The following is a 14,053-nucleotide window of genomic DNA, read 5'->3' as shown; positions in this document are numbered from 1 at the left end:
CGGTATTTGTTATATTTACAAGTGCAGCAATGTTGAGTTTAAAAAATAGACTGTGAATCTGCATTATTTTGTTGATATACTTTAGTGAAGAACTGGTAAACTTCAGATCTTGTTCACGTTACAGTTAATGTTAAAGATCACAGCAGGTGTTTTTCACTTTACACTTAAACTTTCTTTTCTTCATTTATTTTGTTGTTTTGGTGAAAGAGCCGAAAAAACACAAAGCAGCTTACATTGATTGATTACAATTGATGTCAAACATGTATTGTAGTATTTTTGCTGAGCACTGATGTAAGTGATGTTTTATTAGTACATCATACCTGATTTCTTCTTCATAAACATAAACTCTTATTATTGTTTCTACATCATTACTGGAGAAATAGTTATGTGATTTAAAATATCTTAAACAGCTTCAGTGTCATTAGTTAGGGTTAGGGTTAAAGCTCCTATAACACAGCTGTTTCTGCTCATCTCGTCTTGAGTACTTATAGAGTAAATATTACATCCTTCATATCTCTGAAGTTTCATCAGATTTATAAAAGACAGATCAGCTTTAGTGAATGTTTCAGGGAAATCACAGCACATGCACAGCTCAGCTGGAGTGATGCGGTACAAAGCTGCATGATAATCAGTGTGCTTGACGTTTATTAATTATGACCTGAAACAGATGCACAGCGATTTGAGGAGAATGGCTTTTATGCGATGTTGAAACAGCACAAAACTATATTTGTGCAATGTGGGCATGTCAAATGATTTTCCATAAAAGGAATATGGGGTCAATGTCAATGATACATAACAGTTACCCATGTTCAAAAAAAACTTTTCAAAACTTGTAGGAAAGAGAAGGCGTGAGTTTTCAATCTGTTTGTCATGTGTATCTTACACAGATCAGTTATTATTTTACAAGTTTACATCATGCAAAGTACAGTAAAGCACATCCTTACTTGCTCATTAATATTGATCTACCAATATAAATAATTCATTATAAAATCATGTTTATTTCAAGCCCCAACATCATTTTATCTTCTCATGTTCTTCTGCATCTTGATCTCTTCATTAAATCCCACAGACACATTGAATGTCTAAATCATGCGATGGATTCACATTGGATTGGTGAACTCCACCTGGTCACTTCTGGTCAGAAGTTTGTACTGCTTTGTATAGAAGTTTCACATAATTACGTCATTATTATGACTTAGAAAATCAGAAAATGTTAGCCAAACATGTCTGAAATATTCTTCCACTGATGGATCGATGTATTATCATAATCATGCTCATTCATTTCAAACTGCCTGCTCATGAGATGATCTCTTTATAGTGAATGGTTAGTAACTGTATGTTAGTGATGAATCTCTTCATGTCTCTCACACAGATGAGCGTGTTTATATAGCAGTGAGTGACAGATGCTGTCTGCGGGTGATGATGGTGTCTGTGCTGGAGAGTACCATCATCATCATCATCACACATCATGCAGTCTGATGTTAGTATGTTTATCATCTCATCCCTCCTTTATGCTGTTTTCTTATTGTTTGTGGTTTTTGTGGAACTAACCTTCAGTTAAAGCCTTTTTAGTCTGTGTTAAGCAACATTACACAATTTTAATTTGGAAAGGGTTTGTACTTTTTAACTGCTCCTCCTCTCTGATAAATAATAATAATAATGTCACATGAAAATCAAAGTGAAGTTTGAACCGCTCTCATATGTGCCACTTGAATGATGGAGCTCATGATCTGTGAGTTATGAGTCTCTCTCTCTCTCTCTCTCTCTCTGCTGTGTGTGTGTGTGTGTGTGTGTGTGTGAGAGAGAGAGTTGTGAGAGGGGATCTGTTTGGATGCTCTTTGAATTCGGTCTCTCGTCTCTCCTCCGCTGCGGTAATGAAGTGATTTACAGAATGACAAACACGCGCGAGGAGGTCTCGTTCTCCTGACTGGGCCGTGAAGAGCGCGTGAATCACATCGCAGCAGCTATTGCAGAACGCACGCGCGAGGCTGGGGGTGTGTGTGTCTGTGTATGTGTGTGTGTGTACACGTGAGTTCATGTGGACGGATGCATGAGCTGTGATAAAGAATGGCTGCTCATGTGTGAGCTGAAGTAAAGCTTCATTATCAAGAGAGAAATCAGTGGAAGCCGTCGTGATGTCTGTCGAGGTGAATGAGGTGAGTCTCTTCTCTTCTCTTCTCTTCTCTTCTCTTCTCTTCTCTTCTCTTCTCTTCTCTTCTCTTCTCTTCTCTTCTCTTCTCTTCTCTTCTCTTATCTTCTGTACTTGACTGATTCTCTGCATCTGCTGCATTCAGACCTGCAGCGTGTTAAGGGGTTGGGCTTCAGTCTCTCTGGATCTTTCCATGCATTGCTGCTGCTGCTGCTGTATTGAGCAGTCAATGTTAGATTTGCATGCATGCACATGTGTGTGTATGTGGATGATGTCATGACACACATGTGGAGATGTAAATTGCAGCACATCACGTCCTGCACGGCTGCTGTTTGTGTGTCCTTCAGTACTGATGTGTTTGATTTGTGAGATGATGTGTAGTGTAGCTCGGCTGGATGCAGCACAACTCGACTGGCATACAAACGCATGCGGCATCTGCTCGATCTGCTCGTGTCTGATGCAGCTGCGGATCGGACTCAAGTTTGTCTTTGCTCTGTGATTGATTCATGTGTTTGTAATGCGCCATTAAGACTCAGTTTGATGATTTTCAGTGTCAGATCTCTAAGAGACTCAACGACGTGACTGGCGGTAAATGTTTTTAAGGTTCAGTCACATGACGTCATGATGAGCACGAGAAGGTTAAAAACATTCAGTCAATCAGACACTAAAGTTCACACGAGCAACATCTTTCAATGACACTTAAAATAGGATATTAAACTTGACCCTATTTTCCATATAATAAACATATCAGAAATGACCCACTTGAAAAAATACTGTATTTTACTTTGATATTTACTATGGTAAGGTTAAAAACACTATACTGGTGTTGTAACGTTACTACAGTAAATACCAAGGTATACCACAGTATTTTTCAGTCTTGTTTTTTTGATACAAATAAAAAAACTCACAAAAAAACTCAAACTCTTGTATACCCTGAAAAACCGTGAATATGTCATATTATAACAAGAGTTAAATTAGTTAAATTAATATTAGTAATAGTTCAGTGATCAATAATGGAAATGTCTGGTCAACAATATGTTTAGTCTTGTTTTGTATGTTTTTATTCGTGAAATTTCCCATACGGCAAAAATATATTTTTAAATAATATTTTAAATGTATTTCAATATAAACAAAAAATGCCCAAAAATATATGTGCTAAAATGTTTCTTTTTTTACTAATATAATTTTTTTGACAATTTTTTGTATATTTTGAAATTTATTTAATAAAAAATATTTTTTTAAGTAGTTATATAAATATAAAAATAAATATAACAGGTTTGAAAATATTAAAATAAATATAAATTTATAATAAATATATTTATAATAAAATGTTAAATTTTATACATTTTATACTTTATATTTTTAAACAAACTTTTATATACAATTATATAAAATATATTAAATTAGTCTTTACTTTCTACTAAATGTATTTAGCATATATTTATAACATATTTTTGACCAAAGAAATGTATTTTTTCCCATATTTGGTTTCTCTATTTTCAGTAGGAAATAACAGAATCTCTTTATCTCTGAGTATTAAATCTCAAGCTTTAGTGTGTGTGTGTGACAGAGATAAATCATCTTTATATCATGAGTTCTGTAGATGAGAGATGTAATGGTCCTCTATTGCAGAATAACAAGAGGAATATTATATATAATTGGGTCCCCAGACAACCTAGAAAATGTGTTAAAGATCAACCCAGTAACTTAGTTTTGGTAAACTATTCTCTGCAAGCATGTGAAAAAATAGCTCATTGAAATTTGGCTCCCCTTGTGATGTCAGAAGAGGATCTTATTATAATAACACATGCCCTTAATCTGCACTATCCAACCACAGCACTGCCATTAAGTGCAGAGAGAAAAAATAATTGACAGCACAATTGAGTTTCAATATCAACAAAACCATCATTATGGTGATCAGTGTTTGCATTATTAGCTCATTAGCATTTTAAAGGACACACCCAAAAACGACACATTTTTGCTTACACCTACAAAGTGTCAATTTTAACATGTTATAATAAATGATCTGTGGGGTATTTTGAGCTTAAACTTTACATACATACTCTAGAGACACCAAAGATTCTTTAAAAAATCTTGTGAAATGTCTCCTTTGAATATCGTTGCGTAATCTCAGACATTTAAGAAAGTCTCAAGTTTTTTTTGAGTCACTGTAAATATATTAGAAGTGTGATGACATCTTAAGTATTTGAGTTTAGTTTGTAGTTACTGTACTGTAGTGTTTACAGCAAGTGTTTTTGATGGACTTCTCATGTTTAATTCACAAAAGCATTGAAGAAAAGTTATTCCTCTTATTTAAGAGTGTTTGTGAACGCTTCCTCTAATGAATGAGAATTATTTAGAGAAATTGAGCAGAGGTGATTTTTTAAGCCTGTAATTTATGATATTTTTATCAAAGCATCTCGAGAGATTTAATGCTGTTTACTATAAAGACTTTTATCAGGAGAGTTTGACTGTAAAGACAACACTGTCAATGTCACGTCACGTGTATTCATCCTTCTTATTCTTCTCCAAAAGAAACCGGACCCAGACGAACCACCAGCTGAACCCTCAGATAATGACGCCAAAGATCAGACAGAAGAACTTCACAGCACCGAAGAGACGACAGATGGGTCTACAATCAAACCTGAAAACTCACCCAACACTGAAACTTATGTAGGATTTCTGTCTTGAGATTATAATGAATAAAAATGTTATTACCAGAAATTTAGAAGATTATTTTAAAGGGGACATATGATGAAAATCTGACGTCATGTTTAAGTGCTATAATTAGGTCCCCAGTGCTTCTATCAACCTAGAAAATGTAAAAAAAGATTAACCCAGTAACTTAGTTTTGGTAAACCATTCTCTGCAAGCATGTGAAAAAATAACTCATTGAAATTCGGCTCCCCTTGTGATGTCAGAAGGGGATCTTATTATAATAGAACCGCCCCTTAATCTGCACTATCCAACCACGACACCGCCATTTAGTGCAGAGAGAGAGACAAAAATTGACAGCACAATTGAGTTTCAAGTTCAACAGACCAGCATTATGGTGATCAGTGTTTGGATTATTGGCTCATTTGCTTTTTAAGGGACACTCCCAAAACAAGCACATTTTTGTTCACACCTACAAAGTGTCAATTTTAACATCTTATAATAAATTATCTGTGGGGTATTTTCAGATAAAACTTCACATACATACTCCCCCGGGGACAACAAAGATTTATTTGACATCTTAAAAAAGTGTGAAAAAAGGGGGAAATGTCCCCTTTAAAGTGTTCAAATCTTTTATTTTCTATGTTCACCTCAGATGAAAGTTTATCGATGGCATCTTAAACTAAATCTAATACTCATGTGTGCTCGGTAATGTCTTTATAATTTCTATAGACTGAAAGTTCTGGTATAGGAACGGAGAAATCCTTCAGTCCTGATTCCGAATCAAATCCACTCAGTAGCAGCAGCAGCAGCTCTCATGAACACATACTAAAGGTACAAAACACTTCATTATTCAGAAGTTTAATTTCACTAGGATTCATTTGATCTTCATTTAATTTCATCGTCTTTGAGAAACAACAAATATTAAAGAGATCATTGTAGATATGTGGCAGACTCCAATGTTTACATACAGTATAATAAAATGATTCTGATGTTCATCATTTGTGTTCACTCAGTCTGTTTGAAATCCTCTAATATAAGATGTCTCGTGATGATATCAGCTGTATCTTTATTGCATTAAACTGTCTAACAGTGATAGTATCTCAGTAGGACACTTAACAGTGTTGTTATAATCTCTAGGAAGGGTCATCTGAATGTTTGGAGGACTCTCAGACAACATGTCCAGATGACCAAAATCAAGATGAATCTCCACCTCCTGATGCCGAGAAGGAAGATGCATGTGTGCTTAAACCACTTCAATCTGAAGCCAGTGTGACCTCCGACCCGAGCAGTGAGAACATCAAGGACCACCAATCAGCTCTGTACAGCTTTCTCAATAATTACAGCACCGTGCTGCCCAGGTTCCCTTACCACCAGTATTCAAATCTGTCCACCAGGAATTACTTACCGGAAAACTGTTACACGCTGCCGCTGCACAGGGATGGATTCGCTCGAGGCGGACACACGCTGCCCACCTGTAACAACTCTACTAAAGGTGAACAGGAAGGCATAGACCCGCGACCCTCTGTACCCATCCTAGCCGGGACTCATCATACGAGGCAGAGCTTAGACCTCTCTGTGGATGACCACCTGGGTCCGCTGGCCCATCCGTATTTACAGGATCTGTACAGGATGCAAACGCTCATACCGAACAAACGTGCCAGCATGGTGAGCCTGGACACCATTCGCAAAGACCCTCGCTGGAGGGACCCAAACCTCAGAGAGGTCATCGCCATGTTGAGCCACCCCATGGACCCGGTGAAGTCCAACGCCGCCGCGTATCTGCAGCACCTCTGCTATGAGAACGACAATGTCAAGCAAGAGGTCCGACAGCTGAGAGGAATCCCGGTCCTGGTGGCTCTTCTCGACCACCCCAAACCGGAAGTCCACCGTAAAGCATGCGGCGCGCTGAGGAACATCTCCTTCGGAAGAGACAACTTCAACAAGGTGGCTATTAAAAATTCCGACGGCATACCCGCACTTCTTAGGCTGCTGAGGAGATCGAATGATGTGGAGGTCAGAGAGCTGGTCACAGGTGTGTAAAGGGGGAACGATTATAAAAACACAAAACTACATTCAGCTGCCTTATGTCATAAAATTAACCCTGACAGAGTGATGTGAACATGACCAGCTGACTCTACATTATTCTGCTTAATACACATCTACTTGCCAAATAAATAAAACATGGATGTTAAACATTGATGAGGGAGTGTAAATGATTTTCATTATAGATGATGGAGGAGAGAGCAGAGAGAGAGAGACACGACGAGACATTAAACCAACACAACTGAAATTAAATCACTTTCTCAACAATTTGATTAAAAAATCTAAATGAATGTTTGTGAATGAATGTCTCTTTGTTTAAATGATTATGTTATCATGCAGGATTTATGATATCATCTTGTGTGCAGTACCTGCATTTACTCAATACAGTACATAAAAACACTTTTTAATTTTACATTGATCAAAATCCTTAAACTTTGCATCTAACTACAAAGTTAGTTTAGTTTTCCACGTGTCTCAGTTTTATTTGCTCCCTCACAACCACTTTGAGTTTATTTTACCCTTAGTTCATAATATACTTGTTCATCAATCCAAATCTTCCACTTGTGTTCTTGATCCTTTACCAACTGTCCTTTTTAAGGCTGTCTCCTTTTATTGTTGATATTATTCACTCTTCCCTTACCACTGGATTTGTTCCATCTGTTCTCAAAACAGCTGTTGTAATGCCAATTCTAAAGAAACCAGGATAAGATACCAATGACCTTAAAGGTATAGCGAAGGATTTTCTTGAATTTTAGAAAAGAACCGCCTTCTCAACTTTTTTTAAAAATGCAACACTCCTGATTGACAACTAGGAGGACCAATAGTCTTGATGATCCACCCGGAAAAAGAAAATCCTCCGCAATACCTTTAATAATTTCAACTTCATACTCATTTGTCTTGTAATGAACAATATGAACAATTACAGTCTGTTTTTGTCCATTTAATATATAATACAAATGATATGATTATAGCAGTTGATACTGGTTTACTATCCATTCTCTTACTGCTTGGTCTGAGTGCAGCTTTTGACACAATTTCTCATAATATTCTTTATTATTTGTTTTTTCACTATTGGTATTGCCAATAAACCTTTTAAATGGTTTTATGCATAGCTCTATAAATCGCATTCACTTTTTCCTTAGTTTCTGTTATCACTGGTGTACCCCAGGGCTCTGTCCTGGGCCCTTTGTTATTTATTATATATTTATTATCTACTTTTTACCCACTTGGACATATGCTATGCTGATCACACCCAGCTCTACCTTTCTACGAAACCACATTCCAAACTCCCTCCATCTGTTCTTACTTAATGTCTCATTGACATAAAATCATGGTTCACTGCAATTGGCAATAAAACAATTTCTCATTATAGGCACAAAATCTTCATCTACAAAATCTCAAATTTTCTTATTTCCATTGATGAATCTCTTATTGTTCTCTCAGTTCAGGTTAAGAGTTTTGATGTCATCTTTCACCCTTTCTTTTACTTCTCATGTAAATAATGTAACTTGGGCTGCTTACTTTAACTTGAAATATCAATAGGCTTTGTTCCTTTCTCATGACTCAATCAACCACTACTCTTGTTTACAGTCTAGTGTCCTCCTGGCTAGACTTTTGTAATTCGCTTCTTATTGGGCTTCCTCATAAAACTCTTCATAAGCTGCAACTGGTTTAAAATTCTTCTGCCTGTATTATTACTTGATTCATCATATCACACTTGTTTTGCAGCAGCTACAGTAGCTTCCTCTTATTTTCTGTATTAATTATAAAAGTCTTCTTACATTCAAAGCTATTGCTCTTCATATCTTCTCGATCTTCTCCATACTTCCACACCAACTCGCACTCTTAGATCCTCCTCTTCCACTCATTTCATTGTTCCTTCTGTCCATCTTGTAACTATAATGGGAAATCAAGCTTTCAGTTACTGTGTACTCATCTGAACTCTGTATATTGATTCTCTTTCATTATTTAAATCTGAATGATTGTGACAGGAACGCTGTGGAATCTCTCCTCTCATGAACCTTTGAAGATGATCGTCATTAACCACGGCCTGCAGACGCTGACAGATGAGATCATCATTCCACATTCGGGTTTAAGGGGCGACCCCAACGACCCGGCCCGACCCGGAGACCCGGAGTGGAACACGGTCTTCAAGAACACATCTGGATGTCTGAGGTGATGCTGAAGCTCACTTGTGTTACTCTGTGAGTTGTTTTGTGTTTTTCTCTCAGACTGTGTTGCGTTTACAGGAACGTCAGTTCAGACGGCGCTGAAGCTCGACAGAGACTGCGGGAATGTGACGGACTCGTGGACGCACTGCTACACGCGCTTTACTCCGCTGTCGCTAAAAGAGACATGAATAACAAAGTAAAGAGTTACTGTATGGTGCATGGTTTTTTTTCAGTTATCATGTAATTACATTGACATTGAAAACTTGAGGAAGTGAGAGGATTAAATAATCTGTATTAAACCCAGAAAGCATTCACTGTTGAATCAACTTCAAGGACAAGGTTGAATCAACGTTGAATTACCTTTTGATTTTATAAATTGAATTAGCGTTGAAGAAATAACTAACATTATTTCAACAAACATTTAATTAACATTTTGCAACCATTTAGCATTAACTGTAGGTTCAACGTTGAAACAAGAACTGACATTATTTCAACCATATTTCAACGTTAAATGTCGGTCATATGACTGCTGGGAAGAAATGAAATACTTTTGTGAAATGTCTTTACTCTTCTATGATATTCTGTTGGCATGTATATTTCATTATCTCTATGTGTGTGTGTGTTTTGTGTTACAGTCAGTGGAGAACAGTGTTTGTATTCTGAGAAATCTGTCATATCATGTTCATAAAGAGGTGCCCGGCGCTGAGAAGTTTCATCTTCAAACAGCCAATCACACTTCAAAATCAGGTGGTCACCATAAGAAGAAAGAAGATCTGGACTGTTTTGGTGGACGGACCACTAAAGGTCAGACAATCTTTCAAAGAAACGGATCATAAAGATTGTGTTAAGTAAAGCAGATCAGGAGCTTTAAATAATCAAATAACAGTAATGTGTGTGTTAGAAATGTGTGCGTGCTTGTGTCTTTAAACACTCTGTCTATTTGTTTGTGTTTTTGTTTGTTTGCTGCTGATATCTGCAGAGGAATGGTTTCATCAGTGTAAGTCTGTCACTGTGTGTGTGTGTGTGTGTTTGTGCGCACGCGCATGTGTGTGTGTGTGCGCGCAGACGCGTGTGTGTGATTCGGTCACAGTACACTCTTAGAACGGATGTGTTAAAAACAACACATTAGTATTGATTCTGGGACAACACAATAAATGCGTTGTCCCAGAATCCACCCATTTTTGTGTTATTATTGAAACAACACATTTTGAGTTACTTTTAACACAACTTGTGTTTATTTTAACACAAAATCCACAGAAAATTACACATAATGTGTTAAAACCATAACACAAAAAGATGTGTAAAAAATGAACAATCTCCCCTGGCTCACACTCGGCTCTGGACAACAACAGCACATGTTTGACATCTTTACATTCTTCAGTGTTGTGATTGTGTTGTGATTGTGTTGTGTTTGTGTGTTCGTTTTTTCCACAGGCAGAAAACATGGTGTGAGTGAGAAGAAAGTCAGTAGTGTGGATTTGCCCAAAAGGAGTTTACCTATGAGAGGTGCGCTTTGTGTTTTCTTCTCACCGATCCTGAAAGCAGCAGCTGAGAGTTTCTGTTATCTCTACCACTGACACTGCATTTATTCAGTCTAGGAATCAAACCCATGACCTTTGTGTTGCTAACTCAGTGCTTTATCAGTTAATCTTCAGGTTCAGGGTGAAGATTGACTCAGATTTCAGTTTCATGTTGTTTTAGTGTCTCATATGTTTGTTGATCAGCACTGATGTGAGTGAGGGCTGTGCAATTCATTGTTTTTGATTTTCAATTTTAATTACTGATTACAAAAACAAGATAATCAAGGTAAAGCAATTATTGTGCGATTAAAATATAAATTGTGTGCTGCTGGACTGAAGTGTTTGTACAGCACCACAGCTTTGACACATGTAGCCTATTGCAACACTTACTTAATAAAAAGGTGAAATAATAATCAAAGTCTCGGAGTAATGGTGTTAAATAACCGTGATTATAATGAAGCAGCCCTAATGTGAGTGAACATTACTGACCGTATGATGATTCACATGAAGAGGTTTGTGAATGTTGTTTCTATTCAGGGTTGGAGCTTCTGTATCAGCCGGAGGTGGTTCGACTTTATCTGTCACTCCTTAAACTCAGCCAGAACCACAACACACTGGAGGCTGCGGCTGGAGCTCTGCAGAACCTCGCTGCTGGACACTGGGCCGTGAGTCAACATCAGACACAAGAGAGAGAGAGAGAGTTTGTGTGTGTCATTAGCTGGGTTTCAATCACACTGATTTTATGCACGTGTTGAAGTATTGCATAAGAAACGAGTGATTAAAGCAACACTAAAGAGTTTTTGCTCTTTGCTCCCCCTACAGGTTGGAAGCGTAATTGTTCATTAGCACTGTCGTAAATACTGCAGCATAGCTGGCTCTGATTGGATTGTAGGTCTGCCGTAAAGCAAGTTTTTGTAGTTATCACTCGAACTACAGGACCATGACCCGACGGTCGGAAACTTCTTTAGTGCGGTTTTGGCCGATAGAGAGCTACGAAGCGAATGTGAAAGTGCCATTCACCCTGTTTTGAGTGGATGAACCACTGAAACATTTTTGGAAACGTTATTTTAAGGTAAAAAAAACTCTTTGGTGTTGCTTTAAAATAAAATCATCTTTTCAAATCCTAAGGAAATCATGAATTAACTCTTTCCTCGCCATTGAGGAGTTATCTCGTCAATTAAGAGAAAACGCTTTCCTGTCAATGACAATCCATATTTCTGCTATTATTCACTAGGTGGCGCTCTTACCCGACTTATAAAACACTGATGCATCCACTGATCCAAAAACAGTAAAAACTCTGTGTATGTTTTGATGATCGCTCTGAATCTGATTTTTATCAAAATTCCTTTACAAAAATGCAATTATCTCAGCGTTTTGCTCAAATTTTTTTATTTTTGAAGAAACCTACTCATATTTAAGAGGTGGGTCTGTTCTTACATTTGATATATTGTAAGTTTATATATTTAAAGAAGAACATTTCTGGAAGGCATTCAACTTTTGTGAAAATCAAAAAAATGCTGGCGCTGGCTGGCAACTTTTTTTTTAAAACACTGGCGAGGAAAGAGTCTCCTAATGAAATGTCTTTCTGTTCTCAGTGGTCCAATTATATTCGAGCAACTGTACGTAAAGAGAAAGGTCTGCCGGTTCTCGTCGAGCTCCTTCATTCTGATGCCGATAAAGTCGTGAGGGCCATCGCCATTGCACTGCGAAATTTAGCCATTGACCACAAAAATAAAGATCTCATCGGTACGATTGACGACAGACACATTGTGTGTTAATATTCTCTGACAAGTTTAATAGTTTTTATTTCTAAAGCTCTTGAACATTATTGTAAGCTTGAATATAACAAACAAGCAGAAGATGATCCGAATGATATTAGTTAATATGTGTAATGGATGAACTCAACTTGACTTTATCTCCACCTGTCCATCAGGGAGTTACGCCATGCGAGACCTGGTCAGTAATTTGCCCTGCGGCCAGCAGCGACCCGCCAAGAACCTGGAGGGAGACACGGTGGTGGCCATTCTGAATACCATCCTGGAGATCGTCTCGGATAACCTGGAGAACGCTCGCTTCCTCATTCAAGGACAAGGAATCCAGAAACTGGTGTCCATCAACAGAACAAGGTGAGTTTTAAAATGTGTGCGGTCAAACCCATCGTCTGATCATCAGATCATTTCCACAAAAGTGATGTCATTGTAATATTTCCACTGCATGGACGTCATCTTGACCAATTGAATGTTTGCGTGTATATTTAAATCTTTCAGCCAATCAGTGCGTGAGACCAAAGCAGCATCACACATCCTCCAGACCGTATGGGCCTATAAAGACCTGAGACAGACGCTCTGTAAGGCCGGCTGGAACAAAACTCACTTTAAGGTAAAAACTTCACAAATATCTGCATTAAATCCACTACAGAAAATATATGCCAGCTGATGAATATTAATGTTATGTTACAGCCGGCCGTCTCTGGTCTACCGAAGAAACAGAAGAACACGAAGCAAGGCAACGATGACATCACACTGCCATTAATGGAGAAAAATCAAGGTCAGCATCACGCCTCAGGTTTAATCGCTGCCTCATTACATCCATTAATAAAGAGAAGTGCATACTTGTCATTTATTAATGTGTGTTTGTGCAGTTTTTTTGTGATTAATGTAGTGCTTCTGTGTGTGAATGTTTCAGACGGATACTGTCCTGTTGATCCGGTGGAGAGGATGGGAGACGCTCCGTGTCACGTGATCGAGCGGGAATCTTTTCAGGTGCACACTGCTGCTGTTTCTTGACTCATTCCTTTCATGATGTTTTATGAAATGTAAAATCTAAGAGACATAGTAAATGTTAGTGATGTTATAAATGTTCAGGGTGTAAATGAGAAGAGACCTTTCATCAGGACCAGCAGACCTGCGGTTGGTTTAGTGGAGCGAACACCACAGCCACTGGACTCATGGGTCTGATACTGTAAACACCACGGTAAACCCCAAAAATACTCACTGTGTCTTCAATAATATTTACTTATGAACGTAATATATTTCATATGTTTTTTCTTTGTAGGTTTAAGAACATCATTATAAACTGATATTATCTGCACAAATCATCACTCGATTAAACCAGAGAAATATTCAGACATATCATAAGCTGTGCATTGATTTCAACACCAACCAAATGATGAAATATTGATTTAAACCGTGTGTGACCTGAAAGAAATTCAATCATTTGCTGCTTTGGCAACTTTCACTGTTAACTTCAAGAAATCATTTGACTGTACGTCTTGTTTTAAATCAGATTGTAGTCATATTATGATCGACTTGTATCAATGTTTCTGTTTTTTTCTTTTTGTTATTGAATCTTTAAACTGTATGATATTGTTTTAGATATTTCTGTAATCATTTAGCAGGTTTGGGCCTTTTAATGTACAAAAGAGATAAAATGACCGAATATTATGATGTATGTTATTATTTGACTAAACAGCAAATACTGAAATTGTACTAAAGAGTTTATCAGAGATTAAT

The 14,053-nt window shown here is 37.4% G+C and overlaps 1 protein-coding gene across 4 annotated transcripts; it reads left to right on the top strand.

Annotated features, from left to right (window-relative positions):
* The first annotated feature begins 1,798 nt into the window (after positions 1–1,798).
* arvcfa (ARVCF delta catenin family member a) lies at positions 1,799–13,984 on the top strand. 4 transcript variants are annotated; one of them, XM_055207351.2, is made up of 17 exons: positions 1,799–2,156; positions 4,685–4,822; positions 5,537–5,638; positions 5,945–6,839; positions 8,842–9,025; positions 9,082–9,217; positions 9,657–9,825; positions 10,001–10,018; positions 10,456–10,527; positions 11,079–11,206; positions 12,137–12,287; positions 12,475–12,667; positions 12,809–12,920; positions 13,001–13,088; positions 13,227–13,303; positions 13,406–13,514; positions 13,596–13,984. In XM_055207351.2, exons 1-16 carry the CDS (start codon positions 2,136–2,138, stop codon positions 13,496–13,498), a joined length of 2,577 nt encoding a protein of 858 aa, XP_055063326.2. In that variant the 5' UTR covers positions 1,799–2,135; the 3' UTR covers positions 13,499–13,514; positions 13,596–13,984. The 4 variants fall into 4 exon arrangements, with proteins under 4 accessions (XP_055063326.2, XP_055063328.2, XP_055063327.2 ...); XM_055207352.2 differs by having other exon boundaries at positions 1,800–2,156; positions 9,100–9,217; XM_055207353.2 differs by lacking the exon at positions 10,001–10,018.
* The last annotated feature ends 69 nt before the right edge of the window (positions 13,985–14,053 follow it).

Source organism: Misgurnus anguillicaudatus, chromosome 12 (assembly GCF_027580225.2).
Source record: "Misgurnus anguillicaudatus chromosome 12, ASM2758022v2, whole genome shotgun sequence".
In the NCBI taxonomy this organism is placed as follows: Eukaryota; Metazoa; Chordata; class Actinopteri; order Cypriniformes; family Cobitidae; genus Misgurnus; species Misgurnus anguillicaudatus.
Note: the sequence above shows the minus strand (reverse complement) of the source record. Positions and strands in the feature narration are given on the sequence as shown.

Bases quoted from the DNA above. Each gene is read 5' to 3' on its own strand.
- arvcfa (XM_055207351.2), top strand. From the start codon at position 2,136: ATGTCTGTCGAGGTGAATGAG. The intron at 6,840-8,841 runs GTGTGTAAAGGG...TGATTGTGACAG, and splicing joins GGTCAGAGAGCTGGTCACAG to GAACGCTGTGGAATCTCTCC. The intron at 12,921-13,000 runs GTAAAAACTTCA...GTTATGTTACAG, and splicing joins GGAACAAAACTCACTTTAAG to CCGGCCGTCTCTGGTCTACC.